The sequence below is a fragment of the Varroa destructor genome, unplaced genomic scaffold (assembly GCF_002443255.2).
Source record: "Varroa destructor unplaced genomic scaffold, Vdes_3.0 BEIS01000007.1, whole genome shotgun sequence".
Lineage (NCBI taxonomy): Eukaryota > Metazoa > Arthropoda > Arachnida > Mesostigmata > Varroidae > Varroa > Varroa destructor.
Genome location: NW_019211460.1, coordinates 36,915,562 through 36,933,565, shown reverse-complemented (window position 1 = coordinate 36,933,565; position 18,004 = coordinate 36,915,562). Strand labels below are relative to the sequence as shown.

The window sequence follows — 18,004 nt, the reverse complement described above, 5'->3', positions numbered from 1 at the left end:
TGATTGCGTAGAGCGCCCTTTCCTGCGCAGCTGTCTAGGCCGCTTCGCATTAAACAGCTGATTCACTGTGGGCCGCGGTAGTAGCGCTCCTGGCACAGTCGATTGTATCGCGTAGAGCAAGCATATAGGTAACGCCATTTGCCCGACAGTATCGAGCCACTGATCCGCAGGAAAGCCTAACGCCCCGTAGAAAGTCACCGTCGATAACTGCTTCAAATCTGTGTGATTTGCGCCGTGTGTTTGTCTAGTCTTACAACCTAAACCGCTATGAAGTTTAAGTATAAGGAAGAACATACCTTCGAGAAGCGTCGTGCGGAGGGAGAGAAGATCCGCAAGAAATATCCTGATCGAGTTCCCGTAAGTATATACACTACGCTAACTATTATATCACGCAGCATAACGCGTTGGAAAACTGATGACTAAGTATCATGTCTACAACTCTTGTGTGTATCATCCTTCACTACAGATGCGTGCTATCAGTGATGGCATAGCTTCCACCACTGGTTGGGATCCTCATATTTAGATAGTCGCGTAAGTTTCAGAAGCTAAGCTTAATTATATGAGCGCATTCCTTGGCCTAGTGCGCAGTTAGGCCCATGGGGACATATGCCGTTCGTGCGTTTTGTCAGCGTTTCATGAATTTGCCTGCTACTCATCATTATACGCAGACCTCTGTTAAACGAAACACATTTTGTGTCTATTATGGATGCAATTGTTGCGCTGTGTTAGTGGTTGCCAATAAGCGTCGGAAGCTAAATGCTCTAATATACTTGGCATAGTCATTCACATTAGCTTACAATTAATCACATCAGATATGTTTCCTCTCAGGAATGAGTAGCTCAGGGTGGAACCATTTCGTTTATTAGCAGACTGCAGCAGCAAATCAAAACCTATTTTTTATGCGTAAAAATTATATAGAAATTATATGCTTTTCCACGCAATACAGTTACTACTAATACATGTATGTCTTACAATATCATGTAAAATGTTTTGACATTGTCTAGCAATTTGACGTACACCAGGGCATGAAGGGCAAGCACCATTCGCACACTTTTTGGCACGACTCCCGATTTGACTAAAGTATTTGCCTACGGCAAGATAAGTGGCTAACTAAACAAAAAGCGAATTAAAGCGAGAGATAGAAGAGTGGCGATAACAATATGTTACCTGAAAGACAGGTACAGGCTGACGGCCTACTCTGAGGTCATAAGGCCCTTATCAAGCCTGCCAAGATCTTGCAATCATGATCCGCAGCACACGCTACGTCATTTGGCTTCCCTGCATTGCAGCTTCAGCGGCCAAAAATGATCAGCTTAGTTATACATATTGGTAGCCAATGTAAAGTAGGAAAAAGCAGTCTATCCACTAATATTTTCGTTGTTGCTAGTCGTGTCCTGGTAACCGTCTCAGAAATGGAGATAACGATAATGATGGTTGTTGTTGATCCAGACCGAGTGGGGGCTCTTGCTCATTGTTTTCTCTCTGGCTACGAAGGCTGCGGGGTATAGTTTAAACCGTAAAATTATCCAAGCCTGTTACGCTATAGGTATAAGAAATAGGTTTTAGGAATCGCCCAATGTGTTTTTAAAATACCCCTAAAACAGAGGATTATTTTTGTATTCTATTAGATATGGACGCATTTAACGAAGCATCTGACATACGTTTTATAATAAAACGCCAGTACTATTTTTTTTTTCAAATTCAACTTAGTATTAGTGAACCATTCGTGTTTACGAGGCGCGGGCATAATTAGCCAGCATTTTCCACTGTATTTGAAGAACGCAGATAGGGTTGTGAGCAGTTTTCTGTTAAGCCTTGTGGCAAGCAACCGATGGTCGCAACACAATATGGTGCAAACAATGCAAAAACGGTATTGAAATTCAGGTGTCAGGACGGGACCGCTAACGTGGGACCTCTACGTTACGTGGTAAGCGTTAAGCAAAGCGACTCACCAATGTTGTTTTTTTATCAACAAAGGAGAAAGTTCGGCGTATAGTTATCTTTCGCTGGTAACTTTGCTAAGCTTTATACAGGTCTGTCGATACCAAGTGTTACGTTTGTGATTAACCACGATTTGTTATTTTCACTAGTAGAGCCTACCTTGGCTAGTTGATGTTGCGTCAAATTTTATGTATAGATAAATATTTTTTCAAATGTTTGTCATAACCTGTGGAGCTCACCCTATATATATATATATATATATATATATATATATATATATATATATAATGAGAGAGAACGAGATGTAGAGGGACGCTCTTTGTTAAACTGGCACGCCAGTTGATCAGAGTTAACTTTAAACGGTAACCCGGTATTTAAATAACATTGCGATTATTGTCAGGATAACTGCCTTTAAAGATCTTATAATCGTACCTGAAATTGATATGCAGTTTTGATCAAGCGTTTTAGGCCTAATGCATTTATGCCATTTATACTACTGCTTGTAACTCCTACCCCCTATATATCCTATGCATGCTACAATGATTATTCGTACTTGCGTGACTATCAAGTAATGCTGCGACAAAGGCAGAGTTCTAAATGATCATGTCTTTGAGATGTCCCGCTTTTTAACGTGAAACATTCGGCTTCGTAATATTTCTGTATATAGTTATATATAAAATCCTTCTCGTCCAGTTTTTTTTACGCAATGCAGACGGAGCGAAAACAGTTATTGTAATTTTTATTACAGCTTCTAAAACCGATAAAAGAGAAAAGTTTTATATATATATATAAAACTTTTATTTTTAATAATTATATTTTTTACACCTTTCTCATTTGCTCAAGCTCAATTTTTTGTCAGTTTCTATCTCTACGATCTGAGATAACCTAACCCGATGGCAAAGTTCGAATTTCGAAAAGAAAAGAGCTTACGTGAATTATTCTTGCTTTAGTCGTTGTACATTTGTCTTCATCTCAACGAGAAGATTTTTTTTTGTTCCTTTCTCTGTAGAAAAAGGAAAGATTGTGTGAATGATCCAAGCGGAGAGAAATCTGACTATGCGCGTTTCTGCTAATCTTGGCAAAACATAACAATATGTTTGGCTTAGCACGTACGTTGACTTGAATGGTTTAAACAATGAATACGTTCGTTGCATTTAGCGCACTTCGGTGCACGGCGGTATTAATATAAAATTAATATCAGGCTTGGATTTATTATCATTTGCAGCAATCATATAAATGTCCTTCCGTAGATTATATATATATATATATATATATATATACTTCTTTGCTAGTTTTTTTATTCCTGTACGACTCTGCATGTGGGGCTGAGCTTTGCTTTTAGCATAATTGGTGCAGAAAAGTTGCATGTGACGGTTCGTGTGTTGATTATAAAGAGCTAACTGTAGAAAGAGCAGCAATGAAGCAAGCAGATGCCGCTGCTCCTGGTTGTGCTGGCCACATCTTTCTATTTGGCCGGCAGCTTTGCGCAGCAGTCATCGCATTATGGTCCCTTCCCTGCACTGCTGTGATGAATTTCTGGCTTGCGAGCCAGGCACTGACTGAGTATGCCACGACGATTGCTCTCAGCATTACTAGTCTCTACTGCGACTAGCAGAGGCAGCACCAGTAGCATATATATACATTTGAATATCGCTTGCTAATGGTCTTCTGCTTTGCTATTTCTGCGATGGTTACCTAAATGACGAAAAGAACTGGCATTGAATCTAGATTAATCAATTCACTCGCAGTGACTTCAGTACCTTATTCGTTAGATAAATTCCGCCTAGACATTGACTACTATTTAGACCGAAAAAATGTATTCGTTGGCGGTCACCATTATTCGTAGACAGTAATGCGAACCGATGATCACACGGAATAGACTGTCGCGGTTTAATCAACTGACTGTCTCCATTCTGTTCTTCTATCGGCTCTTTTATCACGTCAAGTCGCTTCTACAATTGATAGCTGAGCCGATACTAGTATTGTACACATCTTGCCCAGGAAGTTATGGCCGAATTATCCTGTAACCATGAACAGATTTCATTCAGATTTCCGTTTAATTAAAGAGTTTCATGTAATTCAATTTAGTGGACCGCGTGTCGTTAGTACTTGCGGGCGTTCGTTCTTTGAAAAATGTTACGTATTAGGTAATTTTTCGCGGTGTTCATTTCACGCTCTAGAGGTGGCCGGTTTCTTATGCTTGCGGAGAAGTGCATTTCAACTCCTGCCACACGAGAAACGTAGAAGTTCAACATCGCCGATACCGGTAAAGGTCTTCATTATGTTTCGTCATATTAGCAATTCTGATTGGTATATTATGGATTAACAAATGTTTGTAGGGGTACTAACGATTGCTCTGCGCCCCGCATCATCGTGATTTGAGAAGCTCAATGCTCGCACCCTCTCCCAGTTGAACCAAATTGATCTTACAAATCAGGTCGTTTAGAGCAAATAATTTTTGTAACAAATGTACGATAGTTCATGAAATTACAGATCACAAGATCTCTTAACCTTTAGCGAAGTGAAATAGTGTATTATGCGCGAAAGATGTACGGGTGGTTTCATAAGCGTAGTACACCTGCGTTCCACCAGTTAGTATGTGATATATGCAACACAAGGTTTCTTTGCATGTGACATTTCCCTCACCGTTTGTGTCAAGGTGTTAATCCATTGAATAATATTCCTGATGATGATATCTATCATCTGTACAGCTCATGAACGCATGAACACGTGGGCATGCTAAACAATCATTTTGATTTAGAGTAATCTTTGTTATTTATGCATTAGTGGAGCAATTGTAGTGAACGAGGGAAGCATACATGAAAAAGGTAGACCAATTTGATGTGCAAATATTTGTGTTCTTCGTAGCAACTAACACATAAGCATGTTTCCGTTATAGGTGATCGTAGAAAAAGCTCCTAAGAGTCGTATCAGTAACCTAGACAAGAAGAAGTACCTCGTCCCGTCTGACCTTTGCGTAGGACAGTTCTACCTACTTATCCGCAAACGTATCCAGTTACGAGCGGAGGACGCACTGTTCTTCTTCGTTAACAATACCATTGCTCCGACCTCGACAACAATGGGTGCGCTCTATCAGGTTCGTTCAGATCGTTTCTTTCTTTAGCATATAACTTCTGAGTGTGATAATCACATGCATTTTCTACTTTCTTTTTGTATGGATTGGTAATATTGATTGCTATCAGAACAGCGTATATCTTATTCGTTCTGTACGTTGATCTCCTAATCTCTTATATTTAGATGTATACTTCGTCGCGTTCTTAAGTCTTTTTGTACCTTTTGATCTTTTTTATTTTAGGAACATCATGAAGAAGATTTCTTCCTTTACATTGCGTTCTCTGATGAAAACATGTACGGCGCAGATGTTGAATCAGGATTTGAAAGACTTTGAAACTGTAAAGCAGAAGTTTTGGCGCTGGGCTTTGCAAGGGGTTTGGGTCGGTGGGGGAATACGCAGGCTAATATCATTGCTGTGCATACAACACCAGATAATGCAGTGCGATTTAGTCGTTTTCCCCTTACTTCGTGATTTCGTCATTTTTATCAGCGTGTAACTCTCTATTATTATTATTATCCTCAACCATACTGATGGCATAAGCAAATGTGTGTAAAAAAACGAGTCCGAATGTGGTTCATTCGCACAAGTTCAGTCCTGATTATTGGTTGAAATGTCCACATATACTTTGAATTAGATAACTAAAATGGGCCACTAGAAGGTGCAGCAACTCATTTAAGACGCGTTGCCTCGGATCGTTTATTATGGATTCCGCGCGGTCGAAAGGCTGAATAAGAACATGAACACCACGAAAACGAATAAGTAGTATGTTGAATGAGCGAGTGCAGATTACCGTGAAAAATCTTGTGTGAACGTGAGTGAGAGAGCACAGGGAGAGCGAGTGGCCAAAAATTTACAAACAAAAGCTATGGAATTATAAAACGGAGCTCTTTAACGAGCTGACGAATAGATCGCAAAAAATATGAGAATACTAAGCAACTCTCCTTAACAGCAATTATAATAGTCAATAGCGCCGACACAGGAAGCGATAATGAAATATGTAAAAAAACTGAATAGCTGTGACACACTCCCCTACACAAACATGTGCCGATACGATAACACATACAGCTAACAATAACAGCTAAAAAAAAAAACGTGTTATTATTTTGGCTGGGTGACTACGAATTACTGAAAAAGCTGAAAGGAAGAATGAAGGCAGCATTGTTGTTGTTGTCGATGAAGGCTTTGTGCAGTATCTGTCGTAAATACTATTTATGCATACCTACCTTATTATAAAGAACCATCATAAAGATAATGAACAGGCTGGGAGCCGCTCGTGTCAGTTTTACCGTAAGATATCTGCCCGCTTCGAGCTATGAGCTCATGGGCTTGACTAATAAATAAAGTTGACACTTATATACGGATGGTGAAATCGTCATCACCCAATACCACACTTTATCACCGTCATAAGCAAGCATTGTACTATTTTCAATTAGGAGAAAAAATAATTCGACGAGTCGTCAGTAACGAAATTGCCCTAGTGAGTCGATGTTGGTGTAGTATTCTGTTACCCGTCCTCTTAAAAAATGAGCAGTTACATAAAAATTGTATGGCTAGTCACCAGACATGGCTATCCTGAAACAGAAGCGGTGTTCTAATAAATAGCTATGAAAATAAGTTACGTGGTTGCGTTTTATTAGTAACAACGCGTTTCTCTAATAATATGAGAGCAATACGATCTTCATGATATCTCCTCTTAGCCTGTTTAAAAACTCAAGATGGAGACTTCTCACACGTATAGAAAACAGACAAACATACACCCACGCATACATGAGAGCAATATACATTGGTACATTGACTTCGCATTAACACATGAGATGTATACGCATCTCTATATGTAAAATGTTGAAAAAAATGACAAAAGCATTGAAAAAGTAATGCAAACCTTCATGTATGTATAAACTGGAGAATGCTAATGCTGGTACTTCTACGTAAATGAAACCGCTGTCGAAGTAAATGAAAATCACTAAAAATATGCGTTTTTACTTTAAAATGGCAAATGCTTAATAGATAGATTGTGAGCGTTGTATTGCATATTGTAGATGCCGGCGTCCCGTTTCACTGATGTGAACTATCTTACTGAAGATATAGTTGGTCAACAGAAGTGTGCATTTTCATCTAATTCGTATCTAAATAAGAATAATCACTAATTAATATAAACACAATAACCTGCAATTACGATCGATTGATTATGTCAAATAATTAATCCAAAACGACGTTATATTAAAACAGTAGTAGCAAATTTTCATTGAGGTGCGTATCAAATGTTGGGACATTATTTAACATGCATGATACAATAGCATGCGCTAGACTGATAATAATTACTGTTTGGTACATAATTTGGGGGTTCAGCCTCCGCCATTTATACGAAACCTAAAATATAACCCTTCATAATTTCAAATTGTCAGGTAGACCGGTAGAACCATCTGACCATCCCGGTGTGGACAACATCTTTTTTAAATTTTTTGAATCAAAGAGTTTTTACTTTTTGTACTATTTTTCTTCGCATACCAACTACCCATAAATGAAGAAAACCGACAAATAATAAAATTATCTGCATGTTTTTCTTTTTATTAGTTAAAATCATCTAATAACGAAATCAGACTATTTCAGGTTATTCAAAGAAATAGGTCATTCAGTCCTGTATATTATATCTATTATAATAATTATAATAACAATAAGATATAAGTAGATACATATTGCCATGAGAGCTAAGCTATGCGCTTAGCAGAAGAATCTAATGTCTTCAACGGAAGGATTGATTTAATTCTGATCCTGTTTACGGTATGATGTAGGTATGCCTATAACGTTCTTCCTACAATAATAGGTTTGATACCCTAAGTCGCTGCCACTAAGCGCGAGTCTTTGGTTGAAATTATAAACAAATTAAAGAGTTGTAGCAGTAACAATAAGAATATCAATAACACTCAACCTTTTTTTTCGTCCAAGACTCCCTTTCGTTCCATTTTTTTCCATTTATTACGGCGTGAGTATCATTTTCTAAAAATATTTTTTTCGGCCAGTTTCCTTAATAGAACACAGACAGAGATACACACCACGGCCAGTTGTCACATTACGAAGTCAGTTGACTACTGAACGCTTAAATTAACTCGCTTCTAATGCAAGTTCTTTGAAAAAAGGATAGGTATCCTGTGCCACACGTTAATCGTACGAATGTAGGGAAGGGGGCAACCTAAAATGTTTTTAGAAATATAAGCTTGTGAGAAGTTCGCATTTCTTTAAAATTTTGTAGGAGGGTTAGTAGTGAACCCAATTATTTATTTTTTTAACCTTTGTCTTAGGCGTTATCTGTCCGCCTAAAGAACAGTCAAATAATGTATGGAAGTCTGTTTTTTAAAAAATCCTGACATGTATGGATGCATGGATCGATCAGACGATTGATATACAGCAATTGCGCAATTATTGGTGATAACACTTATTCCGGTGACTGATTGATCCAGATTGGAACTTGAAAAAAGGATATACTTATTCGATAATGAATGACTGTAGTTATATGCGCACAGAATTGACAACGCAGATAATCAAAGCGGAACATGATGCATTAACAACCAAATAAAAAGAAAATGTAACATTTTGGATGGGGTTTTGAGGGCAGGGCATGAAAAAAAGCAAATATATGTAACAACAAAAAAAAAGAAAATATGCTTATATATGGAATGTAAACATTTTCGAGATACACGGTCGGGTGCGCTCCCTGACTGCTAATTTTATTCAATTTGTCATAAAGCGCCTTTAATAACAAGTTGCGCTATCATGAAACAAACCAAAAACACGGGACAAAGGCCAAAACGCTAAATAATTTTAATGGAATGTTATGTTTGATAATACTAACAAATGATTGTTCTTTGAAAAAGCGAACAGGTAATTTTGGCTTATCAGATTTTGATGAATTTAAACTGCTGCCTTTTTCTTTTAACTAAAATGTGCATCCTGCTGCGCTAAATGATCTTGTCGACTCCTATATATATATATATATATATATATATATATGTATGTATAAACACCCATGTAAGTATTCGTATTTTAGATATTGCTTGTTGTTTTTGCTGCTGCTGTTGTAGCTGCTTGCGCTCTCTAATTCAAAAATGTTTTGCTTTGCTTCCGTCAAATGAAGAGACACAGCCGTTCGGACGGTAGCAACATGTATTACGAATACTCATGCAGTAGTCAAGATTTAGAACAACTGAGGTGTCTCTATAAAATTTACATAATAATTATAAAAGAGAATTATCGTCGTCACCCGGACTATTAAGCTGCGTATATTTTTGGATCCTCTGTTTGTTTTATATTTGAGAAGTATCGATTCCTCATAATTAATTATTTCCCTTTCTCTGGGTATTATGATGAGTCACTTTAGGTTTTGCCCACCTCCTCAGTTTCTGAATTTCGTAATATGGGTCGCTCTGTCGTAACGTACGTGGACATTTTTCGAAGATTATGTCATTAATATTTAACCGCTCATCGCTCTCTTCCTTTAACTAAAGCAACACACCTCGAGCACCGACACAGACAGCGTCTCATATCAATCAAGCACACACATCTAGTATAGACTGGACAACTTTTGGCAATTGTCTTTTTCAGCATCATAAATTTTTGAGCATCAATCAACGACGCTAACGGCTCTGCTGGCAATTTACGTCATCAACCCAGTGAGCATAAAAGTCATTATCCTCACCACCATCACCATTATTTTGCAGCTTTGGTGCAATATTTAGCAATCAGCAGCCAAAACCTCTTGAACTAAATCATCAATAATTTTGCGAGGCGAAACGTACGTTTACACCGATTTCCCTTTTCGACGAGTTGTGGATAAAGAATGCCATTGCAACTACATCTGTCTATTGTTTTTTATGCATTATTATTAGAGTATAACAGGGATTTTAAGCGCAAAGTGCTTCCAGCGAATAAAATCCGTCCCTAAACTTTGAGTCTCCGAATTTGAAACTGCCAGTTTACTTCATAAGGAAATAGTCAATAACTCGCGTAGGATTTGTATATTGTTAACAAGCGATTATTCTGCCCTGGACTTTTTTTTTATCTGAGCTCATATCTGCGTATGTTGAGATGTAATATTGCCTAGCATGCGCATATAAAAGTAAAACATTACTATTGTTGTGTACGATATTTTCAGTTGTAGCGTAATTCTGCTCCAGTGTTGTAAAAGGTCTCTCAACCAGAAGAATAGGGTCAATTCGAGCTAGTAAGAGCGTAATAAGCAAGCATTAGCCGTGATGTTCGTAATAACATGGATGGATTAGTCTCAGTGCAGACAACACAAGAGAATTATTCTATGATTCTACTCAAAGTTCCTAACAATGTCGGATAAGAGAAACTATGCATAATAATTATTGTGATGATAACAATGATGATGATAGTAATAAAAATATTAGCATGCTCAATATTTAAAAAGATCCGAATATTTCTTTCAGCCGTACTACTGCTGCTGCTGCTGCTGATGCTATCTATGGTCTAATTAATTCATAGAGATAATCAAATTTGTCCTCAGTGCTCGTAGTTTTGTATTTAGTTGGCTGTCCTTATTTCCGTGTCGATATTCAAGCTCAGGGAGGTCAATTTTTTCGTATCGCTTTTGCTAATCTAGGGACACGTCGTGATGTGTATATTAAGGCGTATAGTTGACAACGCCGCTTTTTATCATATTGCCGTATTGCCCGCGGTTTATTTGTAGTCCTATCCATCTAGTCTGATGTTAACTATGGTATAGATATTATATTGCTTGTCTTTCACCAGACGATATCCATCCCATCTGTGGTGACTCTTCCTTATATCATCAGCTTTCCTCATGACGTCTCAAGTTTTTACCTTTTATCTTTCTCCTTGATAAGTCTCTTCGCCTACAGTCTGGTATAAACCTATTATGTCCAAAAAGTGTAAATATCGTGAAATAGGCGCAGATAGAGTACATGTATTATATGTGTCAATATTTATGTGTATGTCTTACATCAATATAACTATCACCGCCATCTTCGATTATAGTAGATTTCTATATTATTAGTAGCAGTAACAATGACTTCCCCACCTGGTGTGCGTATTCAGCCTCACAGCAGTTTTATTCTTTCTTTGCATGTTTTTTGTATCCTGTGTAGTTTTAACCTAATATCGGATAAGCCAACAGACAAGTCAATCATATTGTACTATGTATAATTCTGATTACTTTCAAATATTAGAGCCCACAATGATAAAAATGTCTGGGTCATTTTCTTCGCTTCTTCTAAGAGTCCAGTAGAGGAAATAATGATTCAGTGCAACGCATAATGCTGACGTTGTCACAAGGTTGAATTTTGTTTATGCTTTTATACCCGCTGTTCACCTACAAAGTTGACTAACATTTTCTATATCAAAGAAGCATATCAGATGGCATCGACCAAGCTTTCCGCTAGTTCCTTAGGAAAGGAAAATAGGGGATAGTTTCAGCAGCAGCGCAGATGTAAATTTGGGCATAATGAACATCGACCGTTCTCAAACATCGAATACATAAGGGACGCATACGTAGTTTCACGAGTGCTTTAATGCAGTTTGGCCTTAGTCATGACAAATTGGATAGCTTTATCAAGTACGCCGTTCTGTTTGAGGCCAGGCGCAAGTAAAGCAAATAGGGTAAGGACCCATGCAGCGAAGAATCCATTCAGGACAGATCCCAGCCATGATAGAAAGAATAGTACTCCTAAAGAGCAAACCAAAAACTGAAACGAGAGTACATAAACAGACAATAAAAGGTCAATCACCGTTAGTCACTTTCCACAATGCGGTTAGCAATCAGGGTGCCAGTTACAAACGCTAATTATAAGCTAGATACAGTTCAAGTAAGTCTATTTATACGTACTTCATATTTGGAGTGAAAAACTTCAGTTGCTTCAAAATAGATCTGCTAGGTTACTAGAGGTGTGGCCGCAGTAAATCGATCCTACATTCATTGCTACACTGAAACTTCGGTCTTAATAAAGGAAACCAGATAATGCCAACTCAACTAGCGCCGACTTTGTAGGTGGTTTTGAAATAATACTGACTAAGCAGTTCTCAAAAACTAAAACCTTCCATAACTCTCGTGTTAGTTAGATAGAAAACGTCTATAATTAATTCCTGTTAGAGTTGTTACTTAAAAGGAAATAATTTAGATAGATACTCGTTGGTTTTAGATGAAAATAAGTATTCTTAAGACCCATTTTTCGTATTCAACCAATGTACAAAAAAATTGGCCAACACTACTTACTATTCTGGGGGAGTTCTCCCTTGACTGACAAATCTGGTAGCCCACGTTGGTAAGGTCACGAAGTCCCTTTGCAATGGTCTAAAACGAGAAATCAGGTAAACTTGAAATGTTATTGAATTTGACGTCACTCTACTTTTTTTCTGGTAATCCTGAACTTTTTTTTAATAGGTACTACGTAATGATTATGTAATTCAAGAATCTAATAAATAAATAATAGAGGTATATTAAAAGTAGGTAAATAACCTCCGTTAGCCTGATGAATAAGTCACCAGGTTCACACAAAAACAGAATATCGTGGAGATATCTGTTGAATAATCCTTGTTCATTTAATAAATAAACTTACGTCGCAGATTTCTTCAAACTGGTTTTCCTGTGCAGCACCCCACTTCGCAGGGTCAAACACCTATCAAAATATAAGTCGATTATAGTAATTTTTTGACTATTGATTCAACTCATAAACGAATGAGTGCCGTTACCTGCATAATGATAGCACTACTTCAAGAAAGGTATACTAAGTGCAAAAATCAAAAATACACTTGACATTTTTTCTTTTGTATATTACCACGAAACTCTTATTTAATAACATAAAAAATTTATATTTTGTAATATCATTCAAACACGTTTAGTTCGTAAACATAACTTAACTGAATCGTTTCTTACAAAAGACCATACCTTCGGTGCAATGAATGGTACAACAACGTCCGAAATAAGCACGAATGCAACGAGAAGTGGGAACAGTGTCAGATTCGACATATCCATACAGTAGAGAATCCTGCAAAAGCAGAAATCGCACGAATCATCACTAGGTATATAATATTTATTATGGTGTAAATGCACAGAATGAGCACACAAAAACAGCATGGCTGTTTTTTTCTGTTTATTAAAATCCTTTTATTTCATTTGTATCAGTCCAGATCTTTATTAATGCTTTAAGCAGCGTCTTATTCGGCTCATCTAGAGGTACAACACCACTTTTTACCACGAACCCGATGAATACTGCCAGCTCTGTGTCGCCATGTTGCTATTGGTGCGGCTATGGTACATCACCGAACGTATTAACGTCATCAGTCGTATTGCAGGACAGTTTCATGCGTGTAATAGCCAGTACGATGAGTACCTTAATGTCATCAATGTGAAAGTAGGTTTTGTATAGTTTAACTCACAGATAGAGCAGAGTGGTTACGCCCGTAATGATCGCAGGGAAGAGTGGCTTTTCCCAGGTGAGCAGCCTTTGCACCAGTAAAGCGATTTCACGCCAGGGTTCGAGGCGCTTCTTGAGGGCTGCCGCCCCCGAATCCTGCAAAGGGGAAATGATTTCCTGTGAGACTTTAGGAGCGTCCTTAAAACATAAAAGAGTACAAACATTATAGCACACAAAGTAAGGTGCAACTTAAATTATAACAAACAAGCCAAAATGCAAACACGATAACCAGAAAACGAAGAACGAATAAAACGAATAATAACCCACCAACGACCTAAGATTCGGTGTTTACTTTGCTTTTGCTACCAATTTTTTAAGTTCAAATGTATATACCAAAGTGTTATGAAGTAGCCATCGATTATGACTATGTGTATAGTGTTTGACGTGTTTCCCGACAATTTGTCAGTTGGCTCATATCGGATACTCATATGACGGGCAAATAAATCAAAAAGCCATGCGGGTATAGACATAGTAAAATCAATCGCCGCCTCTGTTCTCAAAAATGCATTTGCATTATTAATTAGTTAATTGCATTGATAACTGTCATTTAGGTATGCTTGGCTTCTCTATGCTACTCATGCCCATCAACGCTTCTTTAAAGCCTTAATTTGCATGAATATGCAATGCACACGTAAATTTACTGGTTCATCCTAGTTTTTTGTGTAACGGACGTACACATATAAGTTTAAACTTCCATAAACTAGTGAGTAAAAACAGTACTGGCTACACATTATTATTATTTCGAATTATTTACTTCGATTATTACTTCGAAAATATAAATGTTTTGCATTGAAGCAAATGGCAGGACGAACGAAATTCGAATATTATGTTCCTTTTATTTAATCATACTTATTTACTATATGTCATTAACGGGGTTTGTACCAGCAGTCCGTGGCGTCAGAGGCTCAGCCATTCAAATATTATGCATGTATTGATAGAGCTATTTCATATGTCTATAGCAAAAAAACGAACTACATAGGCTCTTGATATCCGATGAGGAAATGCATGACTAAACAGAAATTCTTTTCCCTTCGGCCAATCTTTTATATCCGTTGTAGCGGATAAATGATTCGGTGTCCGGCCGTAATAAGCAGCAGAAGACAGATAAAGCAACGTCCCACTAATAAACATAAATTCAAGGCTCTACCCCTCCTCCTCCTCCTTTCTTCTATCATCATCATGGCTGCTACCGAAGCGCCCAACTAGTCTGTGATAATAACCATTTCTCTGTCAAAACGGACGTAGCATTCTTTTCCTTTTCTTTTTACTATTGGTACAAGAAATCTCGCTTACGAACGGAAACGTCTGTTTGAGTAATATCCGTCAGGTTTCGCAGGCAGCTAAGGCGATGTGGCTGGTTAATCGTGGTGACCGCGTATTATATCTATCGTTGATCGTCCCCAACATCGCTCGCACCATTAACCAATATAGAGACACGCTGCATACAAGTAGAAACGATAAATATTAACAACGTCCAAAATCCTGTTTTCGTAATCAACTGCTCCATTGTCTTCTCTAAATAGTTACTGCTTTTTAAGGCAGTTGTTATACGTCTAATGTTAAATATTCAAACGCACCTTAATTGGCTTAGCTATGGTATTGGAAAGGGAAAAACTGGTAAATCAATGACCATTTCCGTCATTAAAACATTAGGATATGTAAAAGTTGAGCTTTGAGAATTCGAGAAAACATGGATAAACCAAGCATTAAAAAAGTTATTAATAAGGCAGAAACCTTTTGATATTTCAATTCGACATTGAAGATATAAACTAGTCAGGTACTAAAACGTATCTGAATACTATTATTCTACATATGAATTTTGATAAACTGAGAACTGATAGAAAAGAACGGAGTCTTGGAGAACACATACCTGAAGCTGAATAAAAAAGCTTACTACTTATTTTTGCCCACTGCTGGACATATAACGACTGGTAAGGACTTCGACTCTTGCAACACACTTGCACGTCGTTATACAAAAGTTTTCTAAGTCTGATTTGCTTTTACCCTATATGACTTCTTTTCCCCATACGATAACAGCATATTGAAAGTAGCCACCCTTGCTGTTGTATTTCGCGCATTGTTTTAATTGACCCTAGAACGGGTTTTGTATGTACGCTCCCACAGTGTGCTACCTTACAGCATATGAAACAACACGACGTTCAATGCCCCTATCGATTCCGGACCATAGTGCCTCTCTAATAAGCTATTTTCCACCTAACATAGTGCTAATGCTCAAATAAGCGCGCACCAGGGGTGTAGTAGCGCTTCCGTAGGGCGCGGTCCACGCTCAGCAACTGCGCACATCAAGCTCTTATAGGCACTGTCTTTAGCAGCAGGACGACAAGTCCCACCAATCCTGACTTAGTTACACTTCTTCTTTTACCGATGGGATTGAAGCGCGAACGCACAGTTTGTCCTTTGAAGGAGGGCCACCTTGGGTGTTCACATCCTGACACCCCTATTATTTATATTTGAAGAAGGACAAGTATTTTCAACGATACAAATTGGTTGGTGCATCCGCGCAATGAGCAATTACTGCACTGAATGAGTCGGCAGAAAGTTGGCCCAATTCTATGTAATGCGCGAGGGTACTAGTGCTTGCAGAAGTTATTCCCAATCAAACTGGCGGGCAGAAACTGGTCGCTGCTGTCTATCAAATACGCGTTGAGCCTCTGAATACTGAGCTTACGACCTATCCAAGGGAACCCATCACTATTTCTTAACTATGTCAGGGCAAACACTTACGAATCCGTTTCCACTGCCGTCGCCCTCCATGTTCTTCGTTCGACAATTGTATAGATGCGCACGAAGTCAAAATTATGGTGAAAATTTCCTTCGTCTTTCCGCCTCACAACACAGCTAGTAATGCAATACGAACCAAAACGGTCAAATGTCTTTTGCTTATGCGAAAAACGAATTACTCGCTGGTCCACGTCGCACTTCGTTGTTCACGTAACTGCAGACGTCAGTCACTACATTCAACACACTACTGACTTATAACTTGGAGTCGCAGTGACGACGCAAACAAAACCCGAAAAACTGCCACCGCTTCCACTTCTTTAAGCAGTCAGCTGCAGTCAGCAAAAGGACAAACAACCAGAAGGAGACAACAACGACGATGAGGACGACAGTACTGCCTCTAGCGGCTGTCACGGCCGCCTCCGTTGCTACCTCCTATTCAGAGTGACGCACGGCACTTACACTAGATAGCAGTGCAAAGAGTATACGTGCCAGGCAGCCATTTCAGCCAGTGCCGTCCGCTGTTCCACCACAGCAGCAGCCACACAGCCACCCCTCACCCTCTGCCTGAACGATCAAACAGCCACTGCCATCGTCATTAGTTAGCCGCTGTCGCCGCCATCGCCTCACTCGCGAACTCCGGCCTGTGCCACGCTCTCGTGCGCTACTATCGCCGCTTCCTTATTGACTGAGACTCTCTCGCTCATCTGGACATAAGAGCCTAGTGAGCCTTTCGCAGCACAGGCTCAACAACAACCGCGCGGTAACGGCAGTCGCAGTGAACTGAGTCAGAATGATTTCGGTCTGGCGCATTTCGAGCATAAAGGGTCGTCGAATGAGGAAGTTTTTCGTAGCATAGCACAGTTAGGTAGAAAAAAACTCCCATTAACGAGCAGAGAGATTTTTAATGGTGAAAGCTTGTAATTTATAAGTAAGTCATGTTCGTTTACAGGGTACGTAATAATGGCGGCGACAGTAAAATAACGCGACAAAAAGCGAACAGCTAGACCGTTTAGCTACAAGGTCTTCGCTTAGTGCGACATATGCTATACAGAATCATAAATATTGGAGTTGTCAGTAATTTTGCTTCGAGCAAACGGTAAACTTCTATAGTAGAGATCAATTTTAGGTCAATTTCGGTATACAGCGACGGCACCATGAATATCGCCACTTTCTGGCGTTCGCACACAAATCTACAAAAAAACACACAGGCAATCCAGGGATATGATGTTTCTTCGTTGTCCAAGCGATTCATTCGGTCATGAAGTCCAGGTTACGGAAGACTAAAACCGGGCTGATAGTTCGGCTGTAAAATGGTAACTAATGAATTTGAAAAACACAGACATTATGAAAAAGCCAACCTTTGCGAAGTCAGCTGCGCATCGATTTAATAACCATCTTTGGATTGAATTTCGGTCACATTGATTGCATTAAGACGGATTATGCAGTCGAGGTAAGGCTCCGACTAAAAACAGCGATCATCATCACCGATTCTTATAACAGTTTGCGGTAAGAAGCAACTAGATCTTAGTCGTTGTAAAGAATTTGGCGTGCATTTACTTTATCAAAAATTAATATAATAACTAAAAATACTACCAAGAGCTAAAAAGAATAAGGCATTTTTCACACCCCATGAAAATATAGATCATGTAAACCTGAATTGAAACGATCTAAATACCAAATAGTTCTAAAAAGGTGAAATTTGTGTGCGTACATGCTTATTTCGCGCGTAAGCTAGAGAGGTAAATAAAAGAAAAAAAAAGAAGTAATCTAAAAAAATGGAGAGAGCTAATACTTT

The 18,004-nt window shown here is 38.6% G+C and overlaps 2 protein-coding genes across 6 annotated transcripts; one reads left to right on the top strand and one right to left on the bottom strand.

The window, feature by feature from the left end:
- The first annotated feature begins 64 nt into the window (after positions 1 to 64).
- LOC111253864 (gamma-aminobutyric acid receptor-associated protein-like) lies at positions 65 to 6,987 on the top strand. 2 transcript variants are annotated; one of them, XM_022813999.2, is made up of 3 exons: positions 65 to 357; positions 4,841 to 5,038; positions 5,258 to 6,987. In XM_022813999.2, the coding sequence occupies exons 1-3, from the start codon at positions 268 to 270 to the stop codon at positions 5,348 to 5,350; spliced, it is 381 nt and encodes a 126-aa protein (XP_022669734.1). In that variant the 5' UTR covers positions 65 to 267; the 3' UTR covers positions 5,351 to 6,987. The 2 variants fall into 2 exon arrangements, with proteins under 2 accessions (XP_022669734.1, XP_086830969.1); XM_086974843.1 differs by lacking the exon at positions 65 to 357 and adding an exon at positions 4,746 to 4,769.
- On the bottom strand, positions 2,716 to 16,784 carry Arl6IP1 (ADP-ribosylation factor-like 6 interacting protein 1). Of its 4 annotated transcripts, none has more exons than XM_086974842.1 (6): positions 16,213 to 16,784; positions 13,430 to 13,605; positions 12,939 to 13,038; positions 12,610 to 12,669; positions 12,267 to 12,344; positions 2,716 to 3,962 (listed from the first exon to the last, which is right to left on the bottom strand). In XM_086974842.1, the coding sequence occupies exons 1-6, from the start codon at positions 16,240 to 16,242 to the stop codon at positions 3,918 to 3,920; spliced, it is 489 nt and encodes a 162-aa protein (XP_086830968.1). In that variant the 5' UTR covers positions 16,243 to 16,784; the 3' UTR covers positions 2,716 to 3,917. The 4 variants fall into 4 exon arrangements, with proteins under 4 accessions (XP_086830968.1, XP_086830967.1, XP_022669730.1 ...); XM_086974841.1 differs by lacking the exon at positions 2,716 to 3,962 and adding an exon at positions 7,557 to 11,739 and having other exon boundaries at positions 16,213 to 16,751; XM_022813995.2 differs by lacking the exon at positions 2,716 to 3,962 and adding an exon at positions 7,557 to 11,739 and having other exon boundaries at positions 13,430 to 13,584; positions 16,213 to 16,744.
- Between the last annotated feature and the right edge of the window lie 1,220 nt (positions 16,785 to 18,004).